General features: G+C 40.3%; 1 protein-coding gene across 3 annotated transcripts in view; it reads right to left on the reverse strand.

Moving 5' to 3' along the window:
* Window positions 1-2081: 2081 nt before the first annotated feature.
* Window positions 2082-23641, reverse strand: part of FNDC3B (fibronectin type III domain containing 3B) — a 359867-nt gene continuing 338307 nt past the window's right edge. For all 3 annotated transcript variants that reach the window (XM_082624742.1, XM_082624743.1, XM_082624744.1), the window contains exons 24-26: window positions 18076-18242; window positions 15427-15554; window positions 2082-5612 (exon numbers count right to left, since the gene is read on the reverse strand). In XM_082624742.1, coding sequence (XP_082480868.1) covers window positions 5301-5612; window positions 15427-15554; window positions 18076-18242 — 607 coding nt within the window. In that variant the 3' untranslated portion in view covers window positions 2082-5300. The remainder of the gene's footprint in view (window positions 5613-15426; window positions 15555-18075; window positions 18243-23641) is intronic.

Here is a 23641-nt window from a genome sequence, read left to right on the forward strand (position 1 = left end):
GCAAAGTTGTGAGGGCTCCAATTTCTAAAAATGGCTTCATGATACTTTATCCTTGACTGAGAGTAAGCAGGTGGGAAATCTTTCTCTTTCAAAATCTTGACATACCTGCCTGACAGATTCCTTGCTTCCAGTGTTGCTACTGAGAAGCACACATCTACTCTGACTTCTAGAGCTTCCATGTGACCGGTTTTTCAGTGTGTTGGGGAACTTCTCTTGGTCCCACTGTTTGGAAATTTCAAGACGGTGTGCCTTGACAGGGGCTCTAGTCCCATCCGCTGTGGTGAGCTCCCTCGTGCTCTCTCACTCTGGAAACTCAGATGTTTGATGATTTCCTCCCCTACACTTTCTATTCTTTCTGAAGTTCCTATTATTTAGATATTGAATGTCCTGGTCTGATCCTGATCTTATCTTTGCATTTTTTGCTCTATTTTTAGGTTAGTCTCAATTCCAGCTTCCAACCCTTCTGCTGAATTTCTAATTTCCAAGAACGTTTCCATGTTCTTCACGTGTCCTTCTTCTGTAGCGTCCTATCCTTAGTCTACAGATGACTTGTTTTTTTTCTCATCTCTCTGGGGATAGGATCATTTTCTGAAGGTTCTTCTCCCGTAGCCTCTGATTCTTCCAAGTTGTTGGCTTTGGACTTTTCATTCATGTTAGCAGCTTTCATCAGATGTCAGGTTACCTTTGGCTAAGCTGGAGGACTAAAAATCTGATAGAGGATTGTTGACCAAGAGCTTCACTTTAGGACAGTGGTTCTCGATCTTGGCTGTACAATGGAATCACCTGGGGAGCTTTAAAAAACGTTGATACTCCAGAAATACTCATTTTATTGGTGTAGGGTCTGAACACAGGGATTCTGAAAAGCTTCCCGGGTGGTGTCACTGTGTAGCCAAGGCTGAGAAGTATCACCAAAGGGTGCTCTGGCTGAACCGCTTCATCTTCCGGTAAGACTAACATTCTCTAAGTCCAGGGCCTATTTTACCTTCTCCTGTGGCTAAACTTTTGGTTTCTTCAAGGGTGGAGGAGCAGTTGTCCAGCTGAAAGTAGGGAGGGATTTTATAGGTGTAATGGCACTTTTAGCAGCTTTCTACCAATACTATTTGAGGCGCCTCTCCCTCTTCACCCTCACTTTAAAGTGAGATGCTTCTGTCAGTTTTCGAGCCTTCAGTGTATTCTGCATGTAAATTGAGTTGGTGCTCATTTTCTCCCCCGCTAAATGAGAATTCAGCTTTCTTCAGTCAGGTTTCCAAACTTCTGGTGCTAACAATTCCCATTCTGTGTTGAGAGCAGTTATGACTTAAAAAAAAAATCCTTTACTGTGTTTTCAGGAGTGGAGTGTCAGGAGCATGCACAATTTGATGTGTTCAACTTGTCACTTTTATCCAAAAGAATGATTATCACCATTCTTTGCGTGAAAGAAAGCTTTTAGTTATAAACAGTCGGTTCCCCCATTCATTTTTCCCTCAGGGGAAAAAAAAGATAGTAGGGATTCCTAGCAAAACAGTCTAAACATCGGGGTGAAACCATGACTGTAGCAGGAACACTACACTTTATTGCTATTGTTGTTGTTGAATGAGACCCGGAGGAGGGAAGGATGTCAAAACTGTGTGAGTCCGTCATGGAGAAGGTGCACCCCAGGTGCTAAGTGAAAAGAGCTAGACCTGGGCTCCTGAGTCTGGCATATAGATAAAATGTTAAAGACACACTCTTTATCCCCACAGACTCTGACAAAGGACTGACAGCCCATGGGCCTTTACGGTCCGCAATCCCATGTTAGTTGGCCCATTTAGGGAGATCTGGATTTGTAGCTGATGCTGCTTTTTTTTTTTTTTTAATTGGGGTGTAGTTGCTTTACTTCTGAAACATCAGCCTACGTGATTGTGGGTGGCAATCCTGCAGGACCTCAACCAGGAGCAGGGTGGCAGCCGCCCCTTTAGATGGTACAGCAAGCACCCTGCGCTATGCCACTTGCCTGGCCTATAAACGCATTTGAATTGACAACTTCTGGGATGTGGTTTAAGTTTTTAAAAAGTAACAACAATAAAAGCAATCCTATTCATGGTAGAAGAACCCTACTTAAGTCAGAAAGAATTAAAACATTTATTGGGCATAAATATATTACATATACACTACAGATACAGTTAGGTATTACATATAGCATAGTATTTGCAAAATCTATACATTAAAATTGATATGGCAGTTTTAATACAATGTATATGAAATAGTCTAAAATTTACAGGAAAACATATGATTATTTTTTTTCTCCTAAAGTTGAAAAGCTTGGAATGTATGTCCAACAGTGAGGTAAAACATTTTGTCTTTCAATTTAAAGAATTGTGCAAGGATAACATTCAAACACATTCAGTTAGGGCACTTTTCAATTTTGACAGGAATACTGAATTACTGTAGCCAACAAAACACGGTTAGAAAATGCCAACGTTTCAAGTTGATAAGAACAAGGCAGGTAATATGCAAAAAAATCTTTTAAAAAAGTTGTTTTCTTTTTAAATAATTTCTTTGAGGACAAAGGGCATTTTGCTTCACATGACTGGAATTTCTTGTGCCAGGGAGGAGTTTGACATATAGAGCATCAGAAAGCCACTCACTCGTTCCTACATATTGCAAAAGGGCAAAGAGAGAAGGTTAACATAACACTTTATTTTATTGTTCATGTGTAATGGCAATATATATATAGTTATATATCAATATCACATATACATATTTGTGATAGAAAACAGTGCCAGATAGTGTAATAACTTTTTGACTGAAGGGATTATAATGATACCGAATAACGGAGAGCAATAAAATAAAGTGCCATCAGCTAGTGTTTCACACACAACAGCTTTCTGGTGGTTAAACAGATAGACAGTATGAAAATCTCAAAGATCAAATATTCATAGCAATTTTGGCTTAAAGTATTATTTCGTTAAAAAAAAATCCAACCAATTCAGAGAATTTCTTTATAGCAGCAGTTCTGAAGTGTTTCCAAAAAAGGGACTTTTTTTTTTCTCGTGCAGACAGGGTTCTCGTACTCAGTTGAATCTTCATTGCTTAAAAAAATGCCTTCTCCCCAAAACACCTGCATGAGATTGTTTCAGAAAATGCAGATGCAGTGTTACAGTGGATCATAATACACATTTAAATAGAGGGATGAGTTTTGGATGGCCAGAACTTGGGCAAAAAAATTTCACCTTGATGCCATCAGTTTGCAAGGCTAATTAAACTAATTACTATAGTCAATAACAAAATACAGAACTTTCTAGTAGTACTTATTACATCAACGTAGGCACACAGAATAATTCATTGATCTTAGCACTTTCTTTCAAGAGATGATTATGTTTTTCTTGGGTACATGTAAACGTTTCAATCGCTGACAATGGATTTTTTTTGGCATTTAATGCACTAGATGCTCTTTATCTTTAAAAATAAAAACACAAGAGAATGTCAGAAGAATGACAATACTACAGATGTTGCCAAGGAATGAGACTGACCTAAAATTACAAAAGTATAAAACACAAAAAAAATAACATGCTACAAGGGAAAATTAGTACATAAGTACATTTAAAAAATTTTACAATAAATAAAGATTGCACTGTAATTGGCATTTAAAGTACGGTATGCAGAATATAGTATAAATAAACCAAAAACAAAATAATGTTGGTTTCCCCATGACTTTGGTATGGGAATATTATAAGCTAGTACAGGATACTGCATTTTAAGACAACACAGACCAAGCACAAAATAGCTATGATCAAGAAAAACCAAGTAGCAAAAATATACAAAAACAGAAGCAGGGGGATACACTGTGTCTGTTGCACCCTTTTGGAATATATTTGCACCTCCAACTCTTAAATGTCCCTGAGGTACGCGAACATTATGGACTTCATATAAATAATCCAATGACTTTGGGTTAAAATTGATTATCTCATGACTCAGAATAAACATGCAAGAGTAACACTTTGCACTCCAATAGCACCTATAGATCAAGGATCTCAAAGCACTTATGAACATTAGAATCCCCATTTTATTTTTTATTTTTAATGCGCGGGAAAACTGAGGCACAGAGAGGTAAAGTGACGTGTTCAGATCACACAGCAAGTTAGTGACAGATCCAGGGAGATAATCTAGGCTCCTTGACCCCCAAACACCCTGTGCTTATTACCACCAAATACCATTCCTTCTCCACACATGGCCAGGTCAACCCCACAAAAATAGGAACTACAAATTGAGATGACTCTTTTGGGCTTTATCATTTTTCACCTGCTGTTAGATTAGTATTATGTGCACTGAATTAAGCTATTGAAATTCAATCACTTCATTGATACTTCATTGAATAGCCTAAAGGCAAATCTTTCAAAAATAATGAGCTGATGTGTAAGAAGACTGATCACAATTAGTGTAAGTCATGGACAATGGGCAGAGGCACTAAACTGTCACCAGTTCTCGTCATATAATTCTGGTCAAACATAACAGAATATAATAACTCTAGTGATTAGATCAGAAGTAGTTATATACAAAGACAGACAAACAAGTTAAAGCAGCTTTTAAAATAGCTGAACAAGGAAACAACTAACTATTGCACAATGCCCTCGAAAAGTTACTGCTATGAATCGATGTGGTAAAATCTACAATGCTCCATAATTTATAGATGCATTTTGGTTACTTGATTTCTTAGACAGGCAGCTCATAGTGTTAAAATCATAAGAAATACAGATTATTAAAACATTTTAAAGTACACATTTTGATCTCAATGAGCTAAACACAGTTAAATAACTGAGTGACAAAATGGTTGTTTAGGGCAGCCTTATCTGAGTGAACACATCTTCTGTGTTTGGCTGTTGTGTGGTGATACTCTGACAACACTGAAATCCTAGCCCTGTAACTACACACACTGTGATTCATGTTCACAGGTACAGATGATCAAGACATAAGAAGTGACAGGTGAATATAAATTACTAAATGGTGACATGGAAAAAAAATCAAAGGCTTGCAAAAGACATCAGTGAAAACAGAATAAAGGCAAATCTGAAAAATTTAAAAGAAAATGTAAGCTAGCTTTTGGTATCTGGTTTGCTTCTTTTTTTTGTTTTTTGTTTTTTTTAATCCAGTTTAACCTCTTCCTAGTTTTGCATTTCAAAAAGGTGCACCAAAACACTGATATTTTTTTCCTAGCTAAATCTGTAAAACAAGTATATAAATCAAAGAACAAAAGGGCTTAAAAAGGGGAGTATCTGAATAAATGTGTGTATTAAAATGTGTAGCATTAATTAAATTCATACCTCTAGTTTTGTTGGGTTTGTTTACTTCATTAAGAAGTACTGTAATATAAAGGCAAATAAAATGGACAAAGTTGCAAAGCCAACCACAATGAGGGCTGCAAACTGTTCATCAGTAGGCATCATGCTCTTCATTTTGGGATCATCTAAGCTCCCCATGTCCCCTGTAAGCATGACCTCACTTCGTTGTAGTACAAAAGCCGCAGAGGGGCTGAAAGCTCCGCTTAGCTCCTGAGAGGTGTCTAAACAGCGACGACACGCACACACGCGGAACCTATAGTCTGTGTTGGTCTGGAGGCCTGAGATTTGGAATGTGGCTTCTTCTCCCTTGTACACCTTCAAGAAAAAGAAAAGTCCTGGTCAATAAATTTATAACAACATTGTGGTCTCTAAAGTAATAACTGTATAACGTTGGAGGCCTTGTAGACCTGGCTTGGTTTATGTGAACTCTGCAACAACAAAAAGTACATGGAGAGGCATTTGTCCCAGTCTATATTTCATCTGTAAAGTATTCTGACCTACTCTGAATAAAATAAAAAATTCAGTGACTCTGCTATTGACAGGAGATAAGGCACTGACCAGAAAGAAATACAGCTGGTACAAGTAATGATGATGCATCTAGCTAAATTTTAATAATTTAGGCTATAAATCAGCAGATGACTTAATTCATACAAAGGGCTCTCTGATCTTGCTGCAAAGAATTAATATTTTTAATGCAGACGATTAAAAACAAATTATAGAAATAAAGTGCAAAGTCTCAGTTGAATGATTCTTTGACTACTGACTACACCATCTAACACTACTCCATCAAGATAGCCCACCTCCACCCCTAAGAGGTAAACACTATTCTGACTTCTCATTCTGTAATTTGTTTTGCCTACTCTAGAAGTTCATGCAAATGCAATCAAACACTACGCACTCTCTTGTGCCTATGAGATTCATCCATGTAATCGATTCAGTCGTTGTTCCTTTTACTGAAGAATAAGTACTCTATCATATGCCTATACTCTGATGTATCCATTTGCTTTTTGACAAATATTTGCATTGTTTCCAGTTTGGAGTTTTTATATAGTAAGAGTACTATGAACATTTTTGTACAGATCTTGAGGACTTAAGTTTCTCTTTTTCTTGGGTGAATGCCTAGGAGTAGACGGGCTGGGTATAAGTCTACATCTAACTGCACGAGAAAGCTGTCCCAAGCACATCCCTTTGCGCTCCTGCCAGCTAAGCATGAGAGTTCCAGTTGTTCCACACCCTCACCAACATTTGTTACATTTATATTTTAGTCATTTTAGTCATATATATTTAGTCATTTATACTTTAGTCATTCAAATGGGTGAGAATGGTACCTCAGTTGCATTTCCCTGATGCCTAAGTGTTTCCCACCTTTTCATAGGCTCATTTGGTCATTCACATACCTTCTTTTGTGAGGAGTGTGTTCAACTGTTTTGCCTATTTTTAATTTGTTTGCTTTTGTTTGTAGTGGCTCTTTAATATGGATGTAAGTTCTTTGTCAGGTATGTGTTGTGAATATTCTCTCCCAGTTTTGTGCATTGCCTAATCATTGCTTAAGAAATTTTTTGATGCAGTCCTATTTATCACAAATTAATATTTAATTAATTTAATGGTCTGTCTTAAGTGTTTCCTGTCTGTTTGACCAACCTGTCCTTTTTCCATTAAGAATCTAGGATATTTTCTTCCCCTTTGTTAACACTGATATAATCACCACGAGGCTTACTACTATGAGGACTTGAAATCTACCAGTTTACTTGGAGATTATCAACCTTTGAGTTGACTGAAGAAAACAGGTATCTTTGAGGGAGGGTGGTAGAGGGAGATCTCACGTGGTTCTTCAATGAAAGTGGTACTGATCCTCAAAACACTCAGAGGAAATGATAACCACCTTAAAATTACATAAAAATCCATGTCTTATATGAAATAGAGATAGGAAAAAACTAGCTGGAACTCAACCAAATCAGTAAAGCGATTTGGCTGATGAAATAATTAAACAAGAAATTAAAATTAACTGAACACTTTGTAGCTGAGTGGCACTGAGTTAGCCTCTGTAAAGTGCTTAACACATGCCTGGTACATGGGTAAGTGCAGAGAAAAAGTTAGCTATTATTACTACTACTACTATTTAGAACTTAAAAACAACTCCAGATATATTCTTAAAATACAGTGATTAAGGGCCTCCCTGGTGGCGCAGTGGTTGAGAGTCCGCCTGCCGATGCAGGGGATACGGGTTCGTGCCCCGGTCTGGGAGGATCCCATATGCCGCGGAGCGGCTGGGCCCGTGAGCCATGGCCGCTGGGCCTGCGCATCCGGAGCCTGTGCTCCGCAATGGGAGAGGCCACAACAGTGAGAGGTCCATGTACCGCAAAAAAAAAAAAAAAAAAAAAAAAATACAGTGATTAAAAGTGACAGGGGCATTTTCAACCTAGTGACAGGCCGCCTTAAGTAAAGCTGTGAATTTTGCCCATTAATACAAATTCCCTAGAAAACAGAGTATTTCCAACAATTTCAACTTTGTCCGAAATACTCTCCAGCTATAGAGAGTTAGTGGGAATCTATAAACATTCAGTGTTTCTAAAGCCTGGCACGTAAACTTCTACAAGAAGCAGGACATGGTACCAGAGAACCTAAGTGCACTGGCCACTCACTTAGCGTTGAGCAAACTGAAAGACAGCAAGAGGATCGCAGTTTAGAAAAGGGATCGGACTTCCAGTGTTCACCTGATATTCAGCTTTTTTAAGATTTTTCCTCCCCCATTTTCAAACTTTAGAAGAAGACTTTTAAGAGTCTTACTGTACTTTCGTTTAGTGATTAAGCCCCAGAAAACCAATTCTGTTTCTCATATTTTCCTTTATAAGATTTAAAGCACGTTCCTCCTGGTGAGTTACTGTTTCTTTTAGGATTGTGGCATGTGTCTTAGCAACTGGGGTTACAGACAGAACGGGGCTGGAGCAACCAGGAACAACAGAGCTGTAAGAAAACCCCCAGCGATCCTGAGAGACCACTCTTTCCTCATAGGTCACTGTTCCAATGATGAGTTAGTTAAATGGCTATTTTAAGATGAGCTCGTTGTCATGGTGACTGCCCCAAGCTATTCAGGAGTTCAGAGTACACCATGAGAGCACTGTCTGTGAATTATCTCCCAACATGTGGGTGGTCTCAGGAAAACAATGGTGTACACTTTTTTTTTTCTTTAAAGAGAACTTTTCATTGTGAATGTTCTTAATTTCCCAAATTTAGATGCTCAAGTTGGTATTTTCCAAGACAAGTCTTTTCATCGAAACTGTTGGGACCATTCACGAAGGGAATGATTTGCAACCTTTGGGACCAGCATACTACCAATCCCTTTGCCATCTGAGCTTTGGGTTCCTATCTGCAATGGCCCAGGTATACAATCTGTTCTGTCTCTATGGTGGTGATAAGTTAATGTCAGGCTGTTTATGGAGTTGGAGAAAAGCTGCCATCTAAGCCTTAGCTGCAAGGTTTCTTGATACACCTCTTTCATCAATTCTTTTGGAGGCCTCGCCTCTTGAATGTTTACCCTTATCAAAGGGTGAAATATAGTAGCTGCTGGAGCTCTTCTGTGCAACCCCGGGGAACTGGGTCTAGTCTGACCTGGTCACTGGGAGGCACTGGGCAGATTCTTCTCAACGGCAGGACCAGGAACTGGCATCAGGATTCCAGGTCTATGTCCTTGCTCTGACCCTTTCTAGGTCTGTCACCTCGGGCAAGTAACAGCTTTGAGCCTTATTTTTTTCCATCTTTAACATGGGGACAGTTACAGTACCTAACTTAGCCCCGAGGGGGGATTGAGTATTCAATGAGAAACTATGTGAAAAATGCTTTGTGAAAGGAATATACTGGAGATAAGTCATCTTTATCAAATTTAATCCTCCTGATTACTCTGGCAGGTGAGTATTATTCCCATTTTAGAGACGATAAAACTGAGGATCAGAAAGCTGTTAATTTCTCAAAGTCTCAGGTGACTAAGGGTAGTGGTAGGCCCCAGACGAGATCCCACATCTAACTCAAACACCCCTGCTCACCACTGGAACTGCTCCAGCTCCACTGGTTCCACGTCTTTGGTGGAACCCGTCCTCCCCACTTCAGTCCTCATCGAATGACTACGGTGTGATACCACGTCCACTTCTCTTGACCTTCTGACTTTGTCTTCCCCGGGAGTCCCACAGCCTCCCTGGTGTTTCCATGAAACACTTCCCGATCACCCCACCCTGGGTCCACTGCCCCAGAAGGAAAGCACTGCCTTTCCTATCTGATGTATGGAAAGCAGCTCCCCAACCCAGTCTGTGCCACGGAAAGGCTTGGGCAGCATTTCTGTGACGTGGCCTGTTAATTTATGCCAAACAATGACCTCATGGCTGAAAATCACTTAATTAATAACCTATCCCTACAGATGTTTGAGAGACTTTTGGAAAGTAGATATAAATGTTCATTTATATCTAGTATTAAATGATTTCTATGGTTTCCAGAATTTGCATGGCTAGCTCCTTCTAAGAAAGTTGGCTCAGAAGTATATTTAATTTCCCAGAAACCCACTTCATGGAATCTTGGACACAGACTTTATATATTAATTTTGATGGTACTTCCCAACTCCTAACTCCTTAAAGATCCCTAAAAATGTACTGATATTTTGAAAGCAAAGGAGTGCCACTTTTCTCATAACCATTAAGCAAAAACCTTAGTGAAGGAAAAATGAATATCTAATGGAAGGGAACTTCCTCAATGACAAGTCCAATCGAAAGTTGGGCTTTAATTTGTAAATATGTTTTTCTTTTAGCTATTCTTTTTTTTTTTTTTTTTGCGGTATGCGGGCCTCTCACTGCTGTGGCCTCTCCTGTTGCGGAGCACAGGCTCCGGGCGCGCAGGCTCAGCGGCCATGGCTCACGGGCCCAGCCGCTCCGCGGCATGTGGGATCTTCCCAGACCGGGGCACGAACCCGTGTCCCCTGCATCGGCAGGCGGACCCTCAACCACTGCACCACCAGGGAAGCCCTAGCTATTCTTTTTAATTAGAAGAGCTCCCCCTTTTCACAAGCACTGTCAACACAATGTTAACATTATCTTTAAAAGTATATATATGATAAATATATTGAGTGTGGGACTGTGTTCTATTATCTCCAGAGCAACCAGCACAATGGCTATTAACAAAGCAGATGCTCAGTGAATGTCCTCTAATTAGAGCCCTTAAATACTTTAGAGTAGATATGCTTATACCACACTGTTTGAAAAGAGAGGAAAATTACCAGAAGCAAGTACATGTGAACATTAAGTATCAGAACCCGCATACAAACCACAGGGTTTAGAACAGGTACAGTCATGATTATACAAAATGGAATCGTTAACAAGGATTGAGTTGTTTTCAGTGTACTGATAGTAGTCAACAATGCTTATTAATAAGCCTTTTGGATCTTAGTTAAGGAAAAATTAAAACAATCCCAATACTCCATCTCCTGAGGATTCTGGTTCCTGAGGTTTGAGATAACTGATTTGTTTTTGTGTAAATAATCACAGCCACGAGATCACAAAATCAGTAAGGTCATCAGGCCTGCAGCACAGCTGAGGTGACTTTTCACCGGACTGTGCCTCTCGCCATGGCAGGGCAGCAGGCCATGCCTCTTATCCCTTTGTTTTCATTCATTTTGACAGGGGCACCATTACGGGCTCTTCCTCCTGCCTCAACCCAATTTAAAAGGCATAGTTCCATTTAAGATTATCTTTATTGAAGTAACCAATCATAATATCACAGTAAGTATACAAGCAATATTATTTTTACAAAGACTATTTCTGTCCTTGATTTGATGTGCAATATATTTTAAAGTAATTTTGACATGTTTGTTCCAAATGAGAGGATTTAAAGTAATACCCAGATAATCGAAATGAAGAATCAGTGACCCTTAATTCAGAGTAACATCCTGTGTAGTTGAAATCTTTGAAACAGAGAGCCTCTGGGGGAGGCTGCTGGAGGCTGGGATCTGGGCCAACGCCTGCATCTCTTTACTAATGCCATCCTTCTCCCAGGAACTGGAGAGGGAGACATAACTGCCCAGCATTGCCATCTACACAGTGCCCTCTCATGACTGAACAGATCTGACGCTCACAGTAACCCTGAGGTAGAGAATTAGTATCTCCAATTTGACAAGACAGCTGAGGCTCAGAGAGGTGAATTAATTCCTCCAATATCACATGACTACAGAAGGCAGATTTCACCTCCCTTGCCCCCCAGCTAGAGTGGGAATTCACTAACCTGCAGACTTCCTCTGTAGAGGGTGCAATGCTGGGCAGGAATTGTTGCTCCTGAGCCAAAGAGGACAGGCAATGGTACTGTTACTGAACTGCTTCTTGGGGGGCATGCTGTTTCCACCCCAATGGGCCCAGAAGCTCTGAGAGCACCGACTATGCTGTTCTGTTATACGCCAGGCAGACCTCACAGTGCACAGCACCTAACAGTTTCTCAATGAACCAGGGGCCCTACACCTGAACGCCATGAAACTGAATATAAATTTGTTTCATATGCAATTTAAAATGGATGTGTGCATGAATAGTTTTCTGACAGAATGGGTCATATCCTTCATCAGATACTTAAACGGACCTATAAACCTAAAAAATTTAAGAATCAGCAAGACAAATGATAGCTTTTAGATATTCCCACCTTGCTCTATTCTTACTTTGCTTTGGATTTGACCCTTTATTTACACAAAGCTGAAGAAAATGTGCAATAAGATGGTCACAGCCTATTTAACTTCTGTGTTAGCGAATTAAATCACAAACTATTAAAAAATATGTAGGCTCCAAGTCTTTAAAATAGTTCTCTGGAACTCAAGGTCAAGATAGCTTTCCTCAGTAACTTGTGTGATACCACAAAGAATCAATACACATACCAATACTATATTCTAAAAATGATACAAAATAAAAATAAATTTATAGAGATGCCATCAAGTTAAATGTGGAGCTCTATAAATTTTCAGATGCTTCAAAGGTTTTCATAATGCAACAAATCTGAGCACCAACAATATTAAAAATTTGACACAAATTTTGACTTCCAATAGGTAATAATTTCTTGCAGTTTGTTACCCTTTTCTCATCTTCAGTGCTTATATTTAAATACTTTATGTAAAAATCACTGCTGTCTGAACAGGGATATGAATGTGCATCATTTCGCTTTACATTCTTACGTATATATGAAACTGTTTATGTTTTGTCTTGTGAGGCAAAAAAAAATCAGTCACCTGCACATACATACAATTTTCATTCTTTTTAAGAATGCTTTACAATTAATACTGTTTGAAAAGAAGTTTTAAGCTTCTTGAAAAAAGCTTGTGCTTAAAAGGTTTTTTAAATGGCAGAAAAGCCAAATCAATATATGCATGCATTCTAATACAGAGTAAAACTTTATGTGAGGACTTAATACTTTAACAGACTGTCTCATAATTAGAACCAGATGCTCGCCCCACATCATGATAGCTCAACGAAAGAAAGCTAATTACAGAGTTAAAGTCAATGTTTCCAGCAAAATATCAGAAAAAGACTTGGCCCTTGCCATATGTCGCCTGTAAAAATGAGCTAGGGGAACAGAAGGACACTGTTCTATTATGGGTGATTTTTTTCACCTCAGTTACAAACATCACTTCTAAATCCCCCCTATGGTGAAGTTTACTGATTCTCACCACTGCAAAGTATAAATCACCCTGTTCCCGTGAAACTGCCTCTTTCACGCATGCAAGAAACATTTACTGAGTGCCTAGCTATGTGCCAGACCTGGGAAAATAAAAATGAATACCACAAGCCCACACATTAGTGGATCCTGCCTGATTAGTGCTGTAATTGAACTATACACAGTGCTTCCTATATAAGCCCATAGCTCTGCCGTGGTGTATGCTCTGCACTGATGACCTCTCATTTTCTTTTGCTTTGCCTCTATGAATTCAAAGCCTGTTATCTCTGGACTATAATTATTTTAACCATTACTCTGCACACATAAGATAAATAGATTTCATTCCCTATCTCGTGTCCAGAACAACTGAATGAAGTACTCAAAACATCATGTTTAAGTTAATGTCTATTGAATAGGGAGAAGCAAAAAACTCAGTACAAATTGTCCCTGACTCAACGGTGGCTTTTCAAGTACCACTACCTGCCTTAATCATTTCTTGGTAAATGCAGGAAATACACGGTCACGAGAAGAATGCTAATTCCCCAGCTACTGAGCCCGCCCTGGTGTACTGTGTTTTCACCTACTTTCAACAAGAAACTCTTATTTATAGCTGTTTACAATAAGAAATATATTTTGAAGCATGTATGTAATTGTGTATTAGTATTTGTATGTTCATGAGACAAAATATATAACATTAAACAAATAGCAAGATTCAAAGTAGCCAATCTGCCAGTGAAATCTAATTTATGAATGGATTAACGTATATTCTGGCAATGCCTGATGTATAGATATTGAGTAAACAATGCTTTTTCAATGTAAATCAGCAATCAGTGTGCTTTGAGAAGCAGAACATTTTTTCCAAGAACAGGTTGGAAAGGCGTGGTGGTGGAATAAAAAGGTTTATAAAATACAACGATGAACATGCAATGAATGTACTTCTGGGAAGTGAATATTGTTAAGTGTCAAGTGATATGTTGTAAAATTGGGTAACATTTCATCTTTAGCCATTTGTTACATTGCTATGCGACAGGACAATGCTACTGGTGTTAAAGATGACTACATCTAGCAGGGGAAGTCCTCTGCTCTTCATGTGCGCTGAGACTCTGAAACCAGTAATATATTTGTGGTAAGGTGAAACGACTGCATACATACAATTACTGACTGTGAAGTGAAATATACTGTATAAAACGAGATTGTAAGGTGAAAGGAAACAAGAGTGGTTTTGCTCTTATTTCAGAGGAATGGTGGAAACTGGTGAAATCATCCACTGATGTTAATACCGGTGGTGCCTGTCATGTTTAAAACAAGTTTTTGCAAAATGTGCTTAAAGCAATTCATTCTTTTATCTGGCATTTCATAGTAACAAAGTACAGTAGAATTTACTAAAATTTTCTTTGATTCTTTTTACACATTTTTATTTACAAGTATTATTTATTATTATATGAGGAATATTAACCAGCAAATTAACAAAAACTCTGAATCAAATTATTTTCTACTTGTTTTGTGTATCTGGAGCCTCAAAGTTGAATACAAGGAAGTGTTTACAAATTATGTTAATGATTCGGAAGGCAGTGGCATTTATCTTCAACTTCTTGAGTCTGACATAAATGCACTCCTCTATTAAAAGTGCTGGTAAGGAGTGGGTCCTCAGCTTTTCTAATGGAGTAACAATGTTATATTCTGATTTCACATAATTATTAAGTTCCTGGGAACATTATGGAAAGCCACAGAGTCTCTGAATCTTTCGCATCCAGTGACAAGATAATGTGTGGCTTTGGAAGAATTAGGATCAAAAGGGTGTCAAGAATGATAAACCCAAATTCTTTATCTGGTTATATTCCAATCACATTCTTTCTTGTATAGGTTTATCATGTGAACTGTATAGCCTTGCTACTCAAATCACGATCCATGGGCCAGCAACATCAGTCACCTGGGAGCTTGAACCTCGACCCCAGACCTACTGAATCAGAATCTGAATTTTTAACAGATACTCAGGTGATCCTATGCACATTGAAGGGTGACAAGTAGTGACCCAGAACTTCTGAATCACAGGCGTCAAGGGCTGATAGGTCATTTTCCTTATCCTTCAATTATAACTTCCATAAAAAAGGCAAACAGACATGGGCTTCAGTAAATTAGGTTGACACTACTTCCCTATAAAGTAAAACCACTGGCACTTTAGTTTTCAATACATATGAATATCAAATACAAATATAGAAGTTAAAACCCTTCACAAGATTATGCTTGTGGAACTGAAAATTTAAGAATACCACCACATACAAAATAAAATGTAAGCTAGAGCTACTCTACCCTAAAGAATTAGGTAATGGGTACATGTGAGGCAGCTTCTATGACAAATTTTGAGAAAAATGTAGTTCACTGGCTACTAAATTATTCACCGCAGAGGCAAGGAGCCAGCCTGACCCTGATAGGCCACGCACGTGCCATGCACGCTGGTTCTTACCTGTTTGTACTCAGATTCTCTTCCAACCAATACCTGCAGAATGTAGTTGACAGGATCGCCTTTCATGGGTGGTACCGTCTCCCATAAAATTTCACATGAATTTCCTTCTAACTGTGTTACTCGAGGTGCTGAAATACAAATTCACACATCCAAGCTCAAAATTCAAAGTATCATATGAATAGCCAATATTTTAGTAATACTAGTGAGAACCCTGAGAGGGGAGTTTATCTGCCCAGCCTCCTAGAAAACTAGCAGGGTACCCTTTACCCAGAGAAGACATTCCGTGCCTAGCAAGCCACTGGCGAAGAACCCGTTGCTCACTGTCCTATTAATAACTATTTGGCCTGGGTTGCATTTTTTGTTATTTTTTTGATGGCTAATGAGCATCTTCTACGATTAAGCCCTGTGTTAGGTTCTTTGGGGAATGCAAAAATAGGTTCCATAAATACTGCTTTCAAGGAAATGAAGATCTAGTTGAGGGAAGGGGAGAGAAAGGTATGAAACAAGTACAAACAAACATAAATGTAAGAGAGATTAAAGATTAAGATTAAAATGAGAGGTACAAACAAAATGTTGGGGAGTCCCAGGGAAAGGAAGTCATATCCGTGTGAGAGTCTAAGAAAGGTCTGAGGAGCAGGTGGCATTTGAGGTAAGCCTTTAAGTTATCTTACGTCTATATTTTTTAGTTTATTTTTTTACCTACTGGACTCATCGTTCCAGATTAAAGTGAAATTTTGTTAGTTTGTAGCAAAGCACTTACATGTTGTAGAATTTTAAAATATTTTCTTACAGCTTATACTGTATCTCTACAGCTTAATTCAATATCTGATATTTTTCCATTTTGTAACTAGCATGTGTAACTGCTCTTGCTGAATGCCCTTATTTTAATTTCTAATTACATGAATTCTTTAGAGGCAGTTGTTTCTACTTTCAATTCTGTACAGTGCTGTTTCAGAAAAATAAAAGTTGTCTTAAAAAAAAAGTTTGTATTAGTTGGCCAAAACTGTAATTTATGGAAAACTAAATAATCTCATCAGACCAAACAGTCCTCCAGCTAAGACAATTTCCTAAATCGAAGAGTGAGAGGAAGAACACCTGATCGTGTGGCAGTGTGAGGACACTGTCCTCCTGAAGAAAATGTACCACGACCTGCGAGGGCTATCAATTTGGTGTTGTATTTTCCACAAAATGAATCTCCCCAAAATAATCACCTTCAGAGGCAAAGGTAGTGCTGGGAAGACCCCTGAAGTTATTTAGCTAATTGGTAAGTGTGGCAAACCTTCCTGTTACAACAACCACCCTATCAGCCACAGTGTGCTCAGGAATCTCCTCTGTTAGAGTCGAAAGGTGAAGCTACACCAAAGGGCCAGGGCATTTACTGCCCAAGTGACCCAGCAAGTATACATCCATTTATACCAGTTATCTTAGTCACATGAAGAAGCCAAAGAGCTTCTGGACCACCGAGGGGAGGGGAGCAGGGGGAAGGTATTTACCATAAAGTGCCCTGAAAGGAACTATGGGAAACCTTCACAGAATGCAACCAGACTGTGGTCGGACCCTGACCCAGGCCCTGGAAGCCCCGCACCCTCCTGAAACGCACTCCGTGCCCTGGTGTAGCTGATACAGCGCCTCTGTGCAGAAGCAGTAAGTCAAATGGCCTTTCTCCTGGGGCCAGACACAGACAGAACCTTCTTCACAAATTGTGCTCACTGCCTAGCCACCCAAATAATACAGCCAACCCTCACTTTACCCCATGTAAAACCTGGTTCAGGTGGGCTGCTTACCTGTCAGCCTCAGAGTCATTTCGGGCAGCAGCTGGATAAAGCAAAGACAGGCAGCAGGGACCCTCACAAGAATCACACTACCGGGGAGGGGAGGGCGCAGGCTGGGACTGGGCCCAACGCTAGGTGGGAAGGGCTGAGCCGGCTCTGCCCTGTTGCTGTCTGCCCGGCTTGGCCAATCGGCTGTGCAGTGGCTGAAAATGGGAGACGAGGGCTCAGCAGACCCGGTGGAGGGAGAGCCTTGGGGGAGTGGCTTTCGCTCACTCCCTGATCCCGTGAAGGGGGCAGAGGGTAAACCAGTCATTCACAAACCTCAAGACAAATACTCCAGGAGGTGAGAACAGGCCACTGCTACAGCTTTCCAGTGAGAGCTGCGGACTGGAGGAAAGGCTGTGGATGTTGCCTACACCAGCCTCTAATCTACTGATGCACCACAGTCATCCAAAGATGCATGTGATCCGCTGAAGAGAGACGCTCAAACCTCTCCTGGTAAACTGCCATAAGCGCTACATCACCAGGAATTCACCCTCGTTCCTAACCCAACATTTGTCACTCAGGTCGGCTTCTTTTCTTATCCATCTACCCTCCGTGGGGAAGAAACTGTCTCACCATTAAATTATTTGTGATAATAATGTACACATACTTGAGAAAAGTCATTACCGGTAAGCCCTCTCCCTTAAGGCCTCTCATTTCCCCTAGAGAACCCATTTCTCAACCATCTCTTATAGAAAGTTCTTTTGATTCTATCTTGCTGATATGAGAAATATTAGAAGAGCATATTCAAGGTCAGAATCGAGCCTCCTCCTCTTAAATCCCAACATTTCCTCACTCTCACAGAAGAGCGTGACTGAATACACGGTCCACAAACCTTTGATGCTGGGGGGGACACTCTTGGTTGTGCTGAAGGTGTAGGTTTCTGAGAAAGGCCCTTCCCCAGCCTCGCTGGCTGCCTGGATTCTGAAGGAGTAGCATGTGAATTCTGTCAGCCTCTGGACCTTATAGGTGTGGCTGGGTCCTCTGTAGATTGAAATAAACCTAGAGAAAGGAGCAGAATCCATTAGCCACCTGAACTTTTATTAGTGACAAGAAATTATGATACAAATGTGGAACAGATTAGACCAACTTGGTAAATGCTTTTCATACCATCTGAATTAATAATCAACCAGTTGCTATGTTACTGTTAAGTTTAATGTCTAATATATGCTTACATAAAAGAAAAACACAAATTTAAGAACATATAAAGCTTAGAATGAGATTCCTTTAATTATGTTATAGATTCTAGAGACATCAGTTGTTCATGCTTTTGTTTACTGATAAAGAACAGAAATTTCAAATTTTTCATAATGGCAATATCTATATAATCTGATATGTTACCTTACCTTCTACTATGTACTAGGCAATGAAGTTAATGTTAATTGGGCACCGGAGAAATACAATGTCCTCTTTACCAGAATTTTCTAAATAACTGAGGTTTACCTAGAAAATTCTTTAAATTTTAACCTTTATCTTTCCAAGAGCTTTCAAAGCCCCTTTCTCAAACTAGTAAGATAACATTTACGATTATAGATCTTTGAGAAAATATATAAAAAGAAAAAATATATTTTGCTCAGAATCATCCATCAGCTTATTCAAAATAACAGAAAAACAGCACAGGTGGGCTGGACAGTTTAGACTGGCAGCTTCTGGATCCTTCTCCCTCCCATCAGGACTATTTTGTACTTCTCTGCTAAATAATATTTCCATGAGACACAGGCATAAGAGGAATGAGGATAAAAAAAACAGGCCTTACATTTTGAGTGTTTCCCCTCAGGTTTTGGAAAATTAATACTTTCACAGTGAAACGAGATTACTTAGAACTGCAATATAATGTTACCGTTTGTCTTTTTATAGTTGACTGTAAAATTTTGGAAATAATGTAACTTCCCATAAGTTATCCAGGATCTTTAGTAGATTCAGAATCTGAATCTGCTGGCCCGGGGGACACTTTGAGAACTTCTATATGAGTTAATCCAACCACACTGCCTTGTTCCTACACAGGCCAACTGTTTCTCCCAGTTTCCAGTGCTTCGTCCCAGCATCTGAGGACAATCCACTGTCTTCAAATACTGCTCGAAGTCAGGCAGTGATAGAATCACACACAATTCAAAATGTCTCTTAGGCTGATTTGGCCTAAGGGTAAGCAGAATTTATGCACTCATTTAGCAAACATTTTTTGAACATCTGCTGTGTGCTAGACTCTGTGTACTCAGAGATGAATTAGACTTAATCCTGTGGGTTAGTTGGTCCTGTGTGTGGGCAGGGTTTTCTGAAGGAGAGCAGCAGCTTTTCCACATGCTAGCGAACATTCCCTCCGGATGGATGGATGGATACAGAGATTAAACAGCTTTTTTACAAAACCTGTCAGAGTCAATACTTATCTTAAAGTATCCATGCATTAATCAGCCTTTGCAGGTGAGTTCCTGAGCCCCAGTCATTTCACCTATTTAACGTTCCTCTGCTTTGCTGTGTTAAGGAAGCACCTTTTACTGAAGAATGAACATTTTTAATTTCAGGAAAAGACAGAGTCCAGGCTAAAACCCAAATACCATGGTAACCTACTTAGCACTCCTGACACATTACCGCCTTAATGAAGATACCCCTTGCTAATGCTAGAGGCTATTTACTAACTCAGCCTCACCCAGGCTAGAATCTCTAACCAGAGTAATTGCCCTTACTTATACCGCAAAATGGAAGTCATGGTATGAGAAGTAAAAGTGTTACATCTTCATTACAAACTTGCAGTAAAGCCGGGTTTTTAAAGGAGTCTGGAGAGGACTGCTAGCAATAGTACTGCTTCCTCATCCGTGCTGCTCTGAGTATTTCCGTTTGAAATAAGTTCAGTACATCTACGTAGGCAGCAGCACTCACATTCACAAAGAAATGTACTGAAGCAGATTCAGCACTCTAATTCTGTAGTATAATCTAAACTGAGCAAATAGCATATTTTCAAATATTTCAAGTTTCAAGTTCATCAAAACCTGCTGTTTTTGGAATAGCTGTTTTGTTCCTTTTTCTTGCTTTCCTCTTGTACCACAGCATTTTATTAATGGTTTAAAATTGCATTCCTATTTAGAAAAAGCACCGTGGAACAGGTGATTGAAAAACTTTACAATGTTGCCATGAGTGCATTTGTTTGCCTCCAGGGACAGTGCAATAAAGCTAGCGAGAGAGCCCAGCCCAGGTTTAAATGGGTTAATACAAGTGCTTAGAATAGTCCTGACATGTAATAATCACTCAATATGTGTTAGTTATAATCATTTCATAATGCTGAGAAGACAGCTAACACTGAGGTTATTTTCTTTCCTCCCAGGTGGCGGGTCAGCCGCGTGGTGAGAGGCTGCTCTGCACACACTGGCTGTTTACCCTCTCCCACCAGACCTGTCAGTGAAGTGCAGGCAAGAGCACCTCCCTCGCGAGACTGGTGGGATTCAATGTGAAAACTCATGTAAAAGCCCCAGTTCCTACACAGAGTAGGCCTCAAATAAATATCTGTTGATCTTAAGCTTCTTTCTGTACATGCTGACAGTAACTTCTTTCAAACAATAAAGACCAACTAAAACGAAATAAAAGCACACAAGCCAACACAAAAAATATAATCCCTTTTCACCCCAATTCTGTAATTATTTTCCATCACTCCAAGAGGCAGGAGAAGAAAGAACCTTCTTTCTTCAGAGCCAGTGATTTACAGCCAGTTGCGTGATGGCCTCTCTGGGAGGCTCCATAGGTTAACACCCTGTGGCTAGAACCACTCCGGGAGGGAATAAAAATATTCATCAAATATTTGTTTTAAAAAGGCCAACTTAATTTTAAAATTCATTAATAAGTAAGCCAGACGCCTTTGGTGACAGAATTAAACATGCTACACGTCCCAAGACACAATGATTGAAGACTCCACATTTTAAAACAACCAAGGACTCAGAGCTTGGAGCAAGGCTTTGCCATGAAGAGGAGGAGAACAGTGGCCATCCAGCCGTCCCGACGGCTATTCCTCCCCCTTATGTGATTCCCTCGACTGCTCAATCCCATGGGGGTGGCCCAGGTGACAAGGGATGCACTATGTGGGGAGTCTGCGCTCCCCTGGGCCACCCCTTGGTCTATGCTGCCTGGTAAACACTGGGCCACCCTTCACCTCTCCCCCTGCCTCCTCCACACTGTTGGTGTCAAGGGGACTTGGACCCAGGAAGACTGGCCATGAATCTCAGCTCCGCCCGTAAGGCTGCCAAATAGCTCGCACCTGCTAATCATTTCTCCATCTGCAAAACAGGGACAGTATCCACCTCATAGATCGTTTTGATGAGTCAAATGCAGAAATGTGGGGAAAAAGCTTAGCACTGTGCCCGACACGTAGTAAGACTTCAATACAGGGTACCCAATGGCTCCAGGCCCTGAACCGTGAGCACCACCAACCATCCTGATCAGGCTAAGCTGCCCTGAGGATCACTGTGGCTCTCAACTCCCACCACGCAGGCCTTTCTCCAGGTTGCTGGGGCCACAACCAGTTCATGCTCCAGCAGGAAGAGGTCCATCTGAATTTGTCCTGCCACATCTGTTATGGCCTGTGCTAGACATATAGCTCTCCCCCAAATAAATTAATCTAATCTGGTGACCAAGGAGTGTACATGAAATGCTCACTGTTATTTTTATTACATGAATGCTCCTACACTAGAGAAACATAATGAAATTATATCAATATATAGGTATGGTTCCTAGAATGTAGTTCATGCTCAATAAAGCCACTGAGTAATTTTAGTATCAGTTCAGGCTGAGGCATGTGTAGCCACAGGGACCCTCTGTGGTATCACAGCCCCTTATAGGTCTCCCTGGAGCCCTGGGCCCACACGGCAGTGCCTCTGAGAGGTCTTGTACTCCATCCTCAACCCCTGATGCCCAGAGCCACATACATTTGGAGGCATCAGCCCCATGACCTAGGGCTCTTGTGAAGGCCAATTAAGAGGACAGGTGTGGAAACACCTTGGGGCTCCGCTGTGGTGCTGCTCCACTACGGTGCTGCCCCACTGGTGCAGGGGCTGAAGGTACAGCGGGTAATAACAATCATTGCAGACAGCAGACTTGGAGTTGAGTTCAGCTTCAACAGCCTGGTGGTCTTCACCTCTATAGCCAAGTAAGCTGTTTCCTCCTGTGTAAAATGGGCACGATAACAGTGCTGACCCCCTTAGAGAGTTGTGAGAATTAAATGGGATAATGCAGAGAGAACCCATTACAAAATGCCTAGCACTTGTGAGTGCTAGATCAATATTAGTGGTTACTGTTTATAATAACAAAGCACCAAGGTTCATGAATGATTTACCTCGTTTCTCAACACTGGAGAAACCTGAGGATGTCCCCAGACGGCATCCCTCTCACTTACATTCCCTTAGTTTTTCCGGAGCTGGAGAGAAAGCTGTGCATGTGAATACCATCCACCCTGTCCTGGAAAACCCAGGCGGAGAACAGCTGTGGAAAACAGATGAAGATGGAGCAGCAGGTCCTCTAGAAATGCTGGCCATTTATGGAAATTTGGGCATTTTTACTTAGGGCGAGGAAAAACGGAGAGAAATGCTCTCATGTACTAAAACAAATGTTTACTTGGAAGGGGAAGCATAAACAAGGCAGAACGTTCGGTGGGTCACTGAAAGTTTACGGTCTAAATGAATTCTTTATGGCTCTGCCCCCAACTGGCTTCAGCTTTGACTATAATGTCTTCTTGAAACTAAACACTCTGAAGGTAACAAAAACATGTGGGCTTTAATTTGGTAATTTGGCAGTGGTTTAAAAAATATTTTACATATCTATGAATAGAAAATGAATATGCTTATTCGGCTTGCCTGTCAGAGTACTCCATGGTGGGTACAAAGAGGTACAAAGACCTTGACCACAATGCAGAGTCTGTTACCTTCATGATGAACAAATCGATAACTCTCCAGGCTGTTTCTGGACACTTGGGATAATAACTGTCTTATTCACCTGGCAGGAATTTTTCTGAGATCCAAATGAAAGGACCAAGTAAATTCTATGATTTGTTATTAAATATACACTAGGAAGGCAAAACAACCAGATTTTCAAGAAATTCTTTCAACCTCAGTATTTTAGGCTTTAATATTGTGAAAGATAACTTTTTTGCACTGAAGTGCAACTGAAGGAAGAAATTCAGACATGTTACATCTTTAAATGTTTTTAAAAATCATTTTAGGGTTTCCCTGGTGGCGCAGTGGTTGAGAGTCCGCCTGCCGATGCAGGGGCATGCCGGGAGGGTCCCACATGCCACAGAGCAGCTGGGCCCGTGAGCCATGGCTGCTGAGCCTGCGTGTCCGGAGCCTGTGCTCCGCAACGGGAGAGGTCGCAACAGTGAGAGGCCCACATACCGCAAAAAAAAAAAAAAAAAATCATTTTAGGGG

This window comes from Mesoplodon mirus (assembly GCF_964341445.2).
Source record: "Mesoplodon mirus genome assembly, chromosome: 6".
Lineage (NCBI taxonomy): Eukaryota > Metazoa > Chordata > Mammalia > Artiodactyla > Ziphiidae > Mesoplodon > Mesoplodon mirus.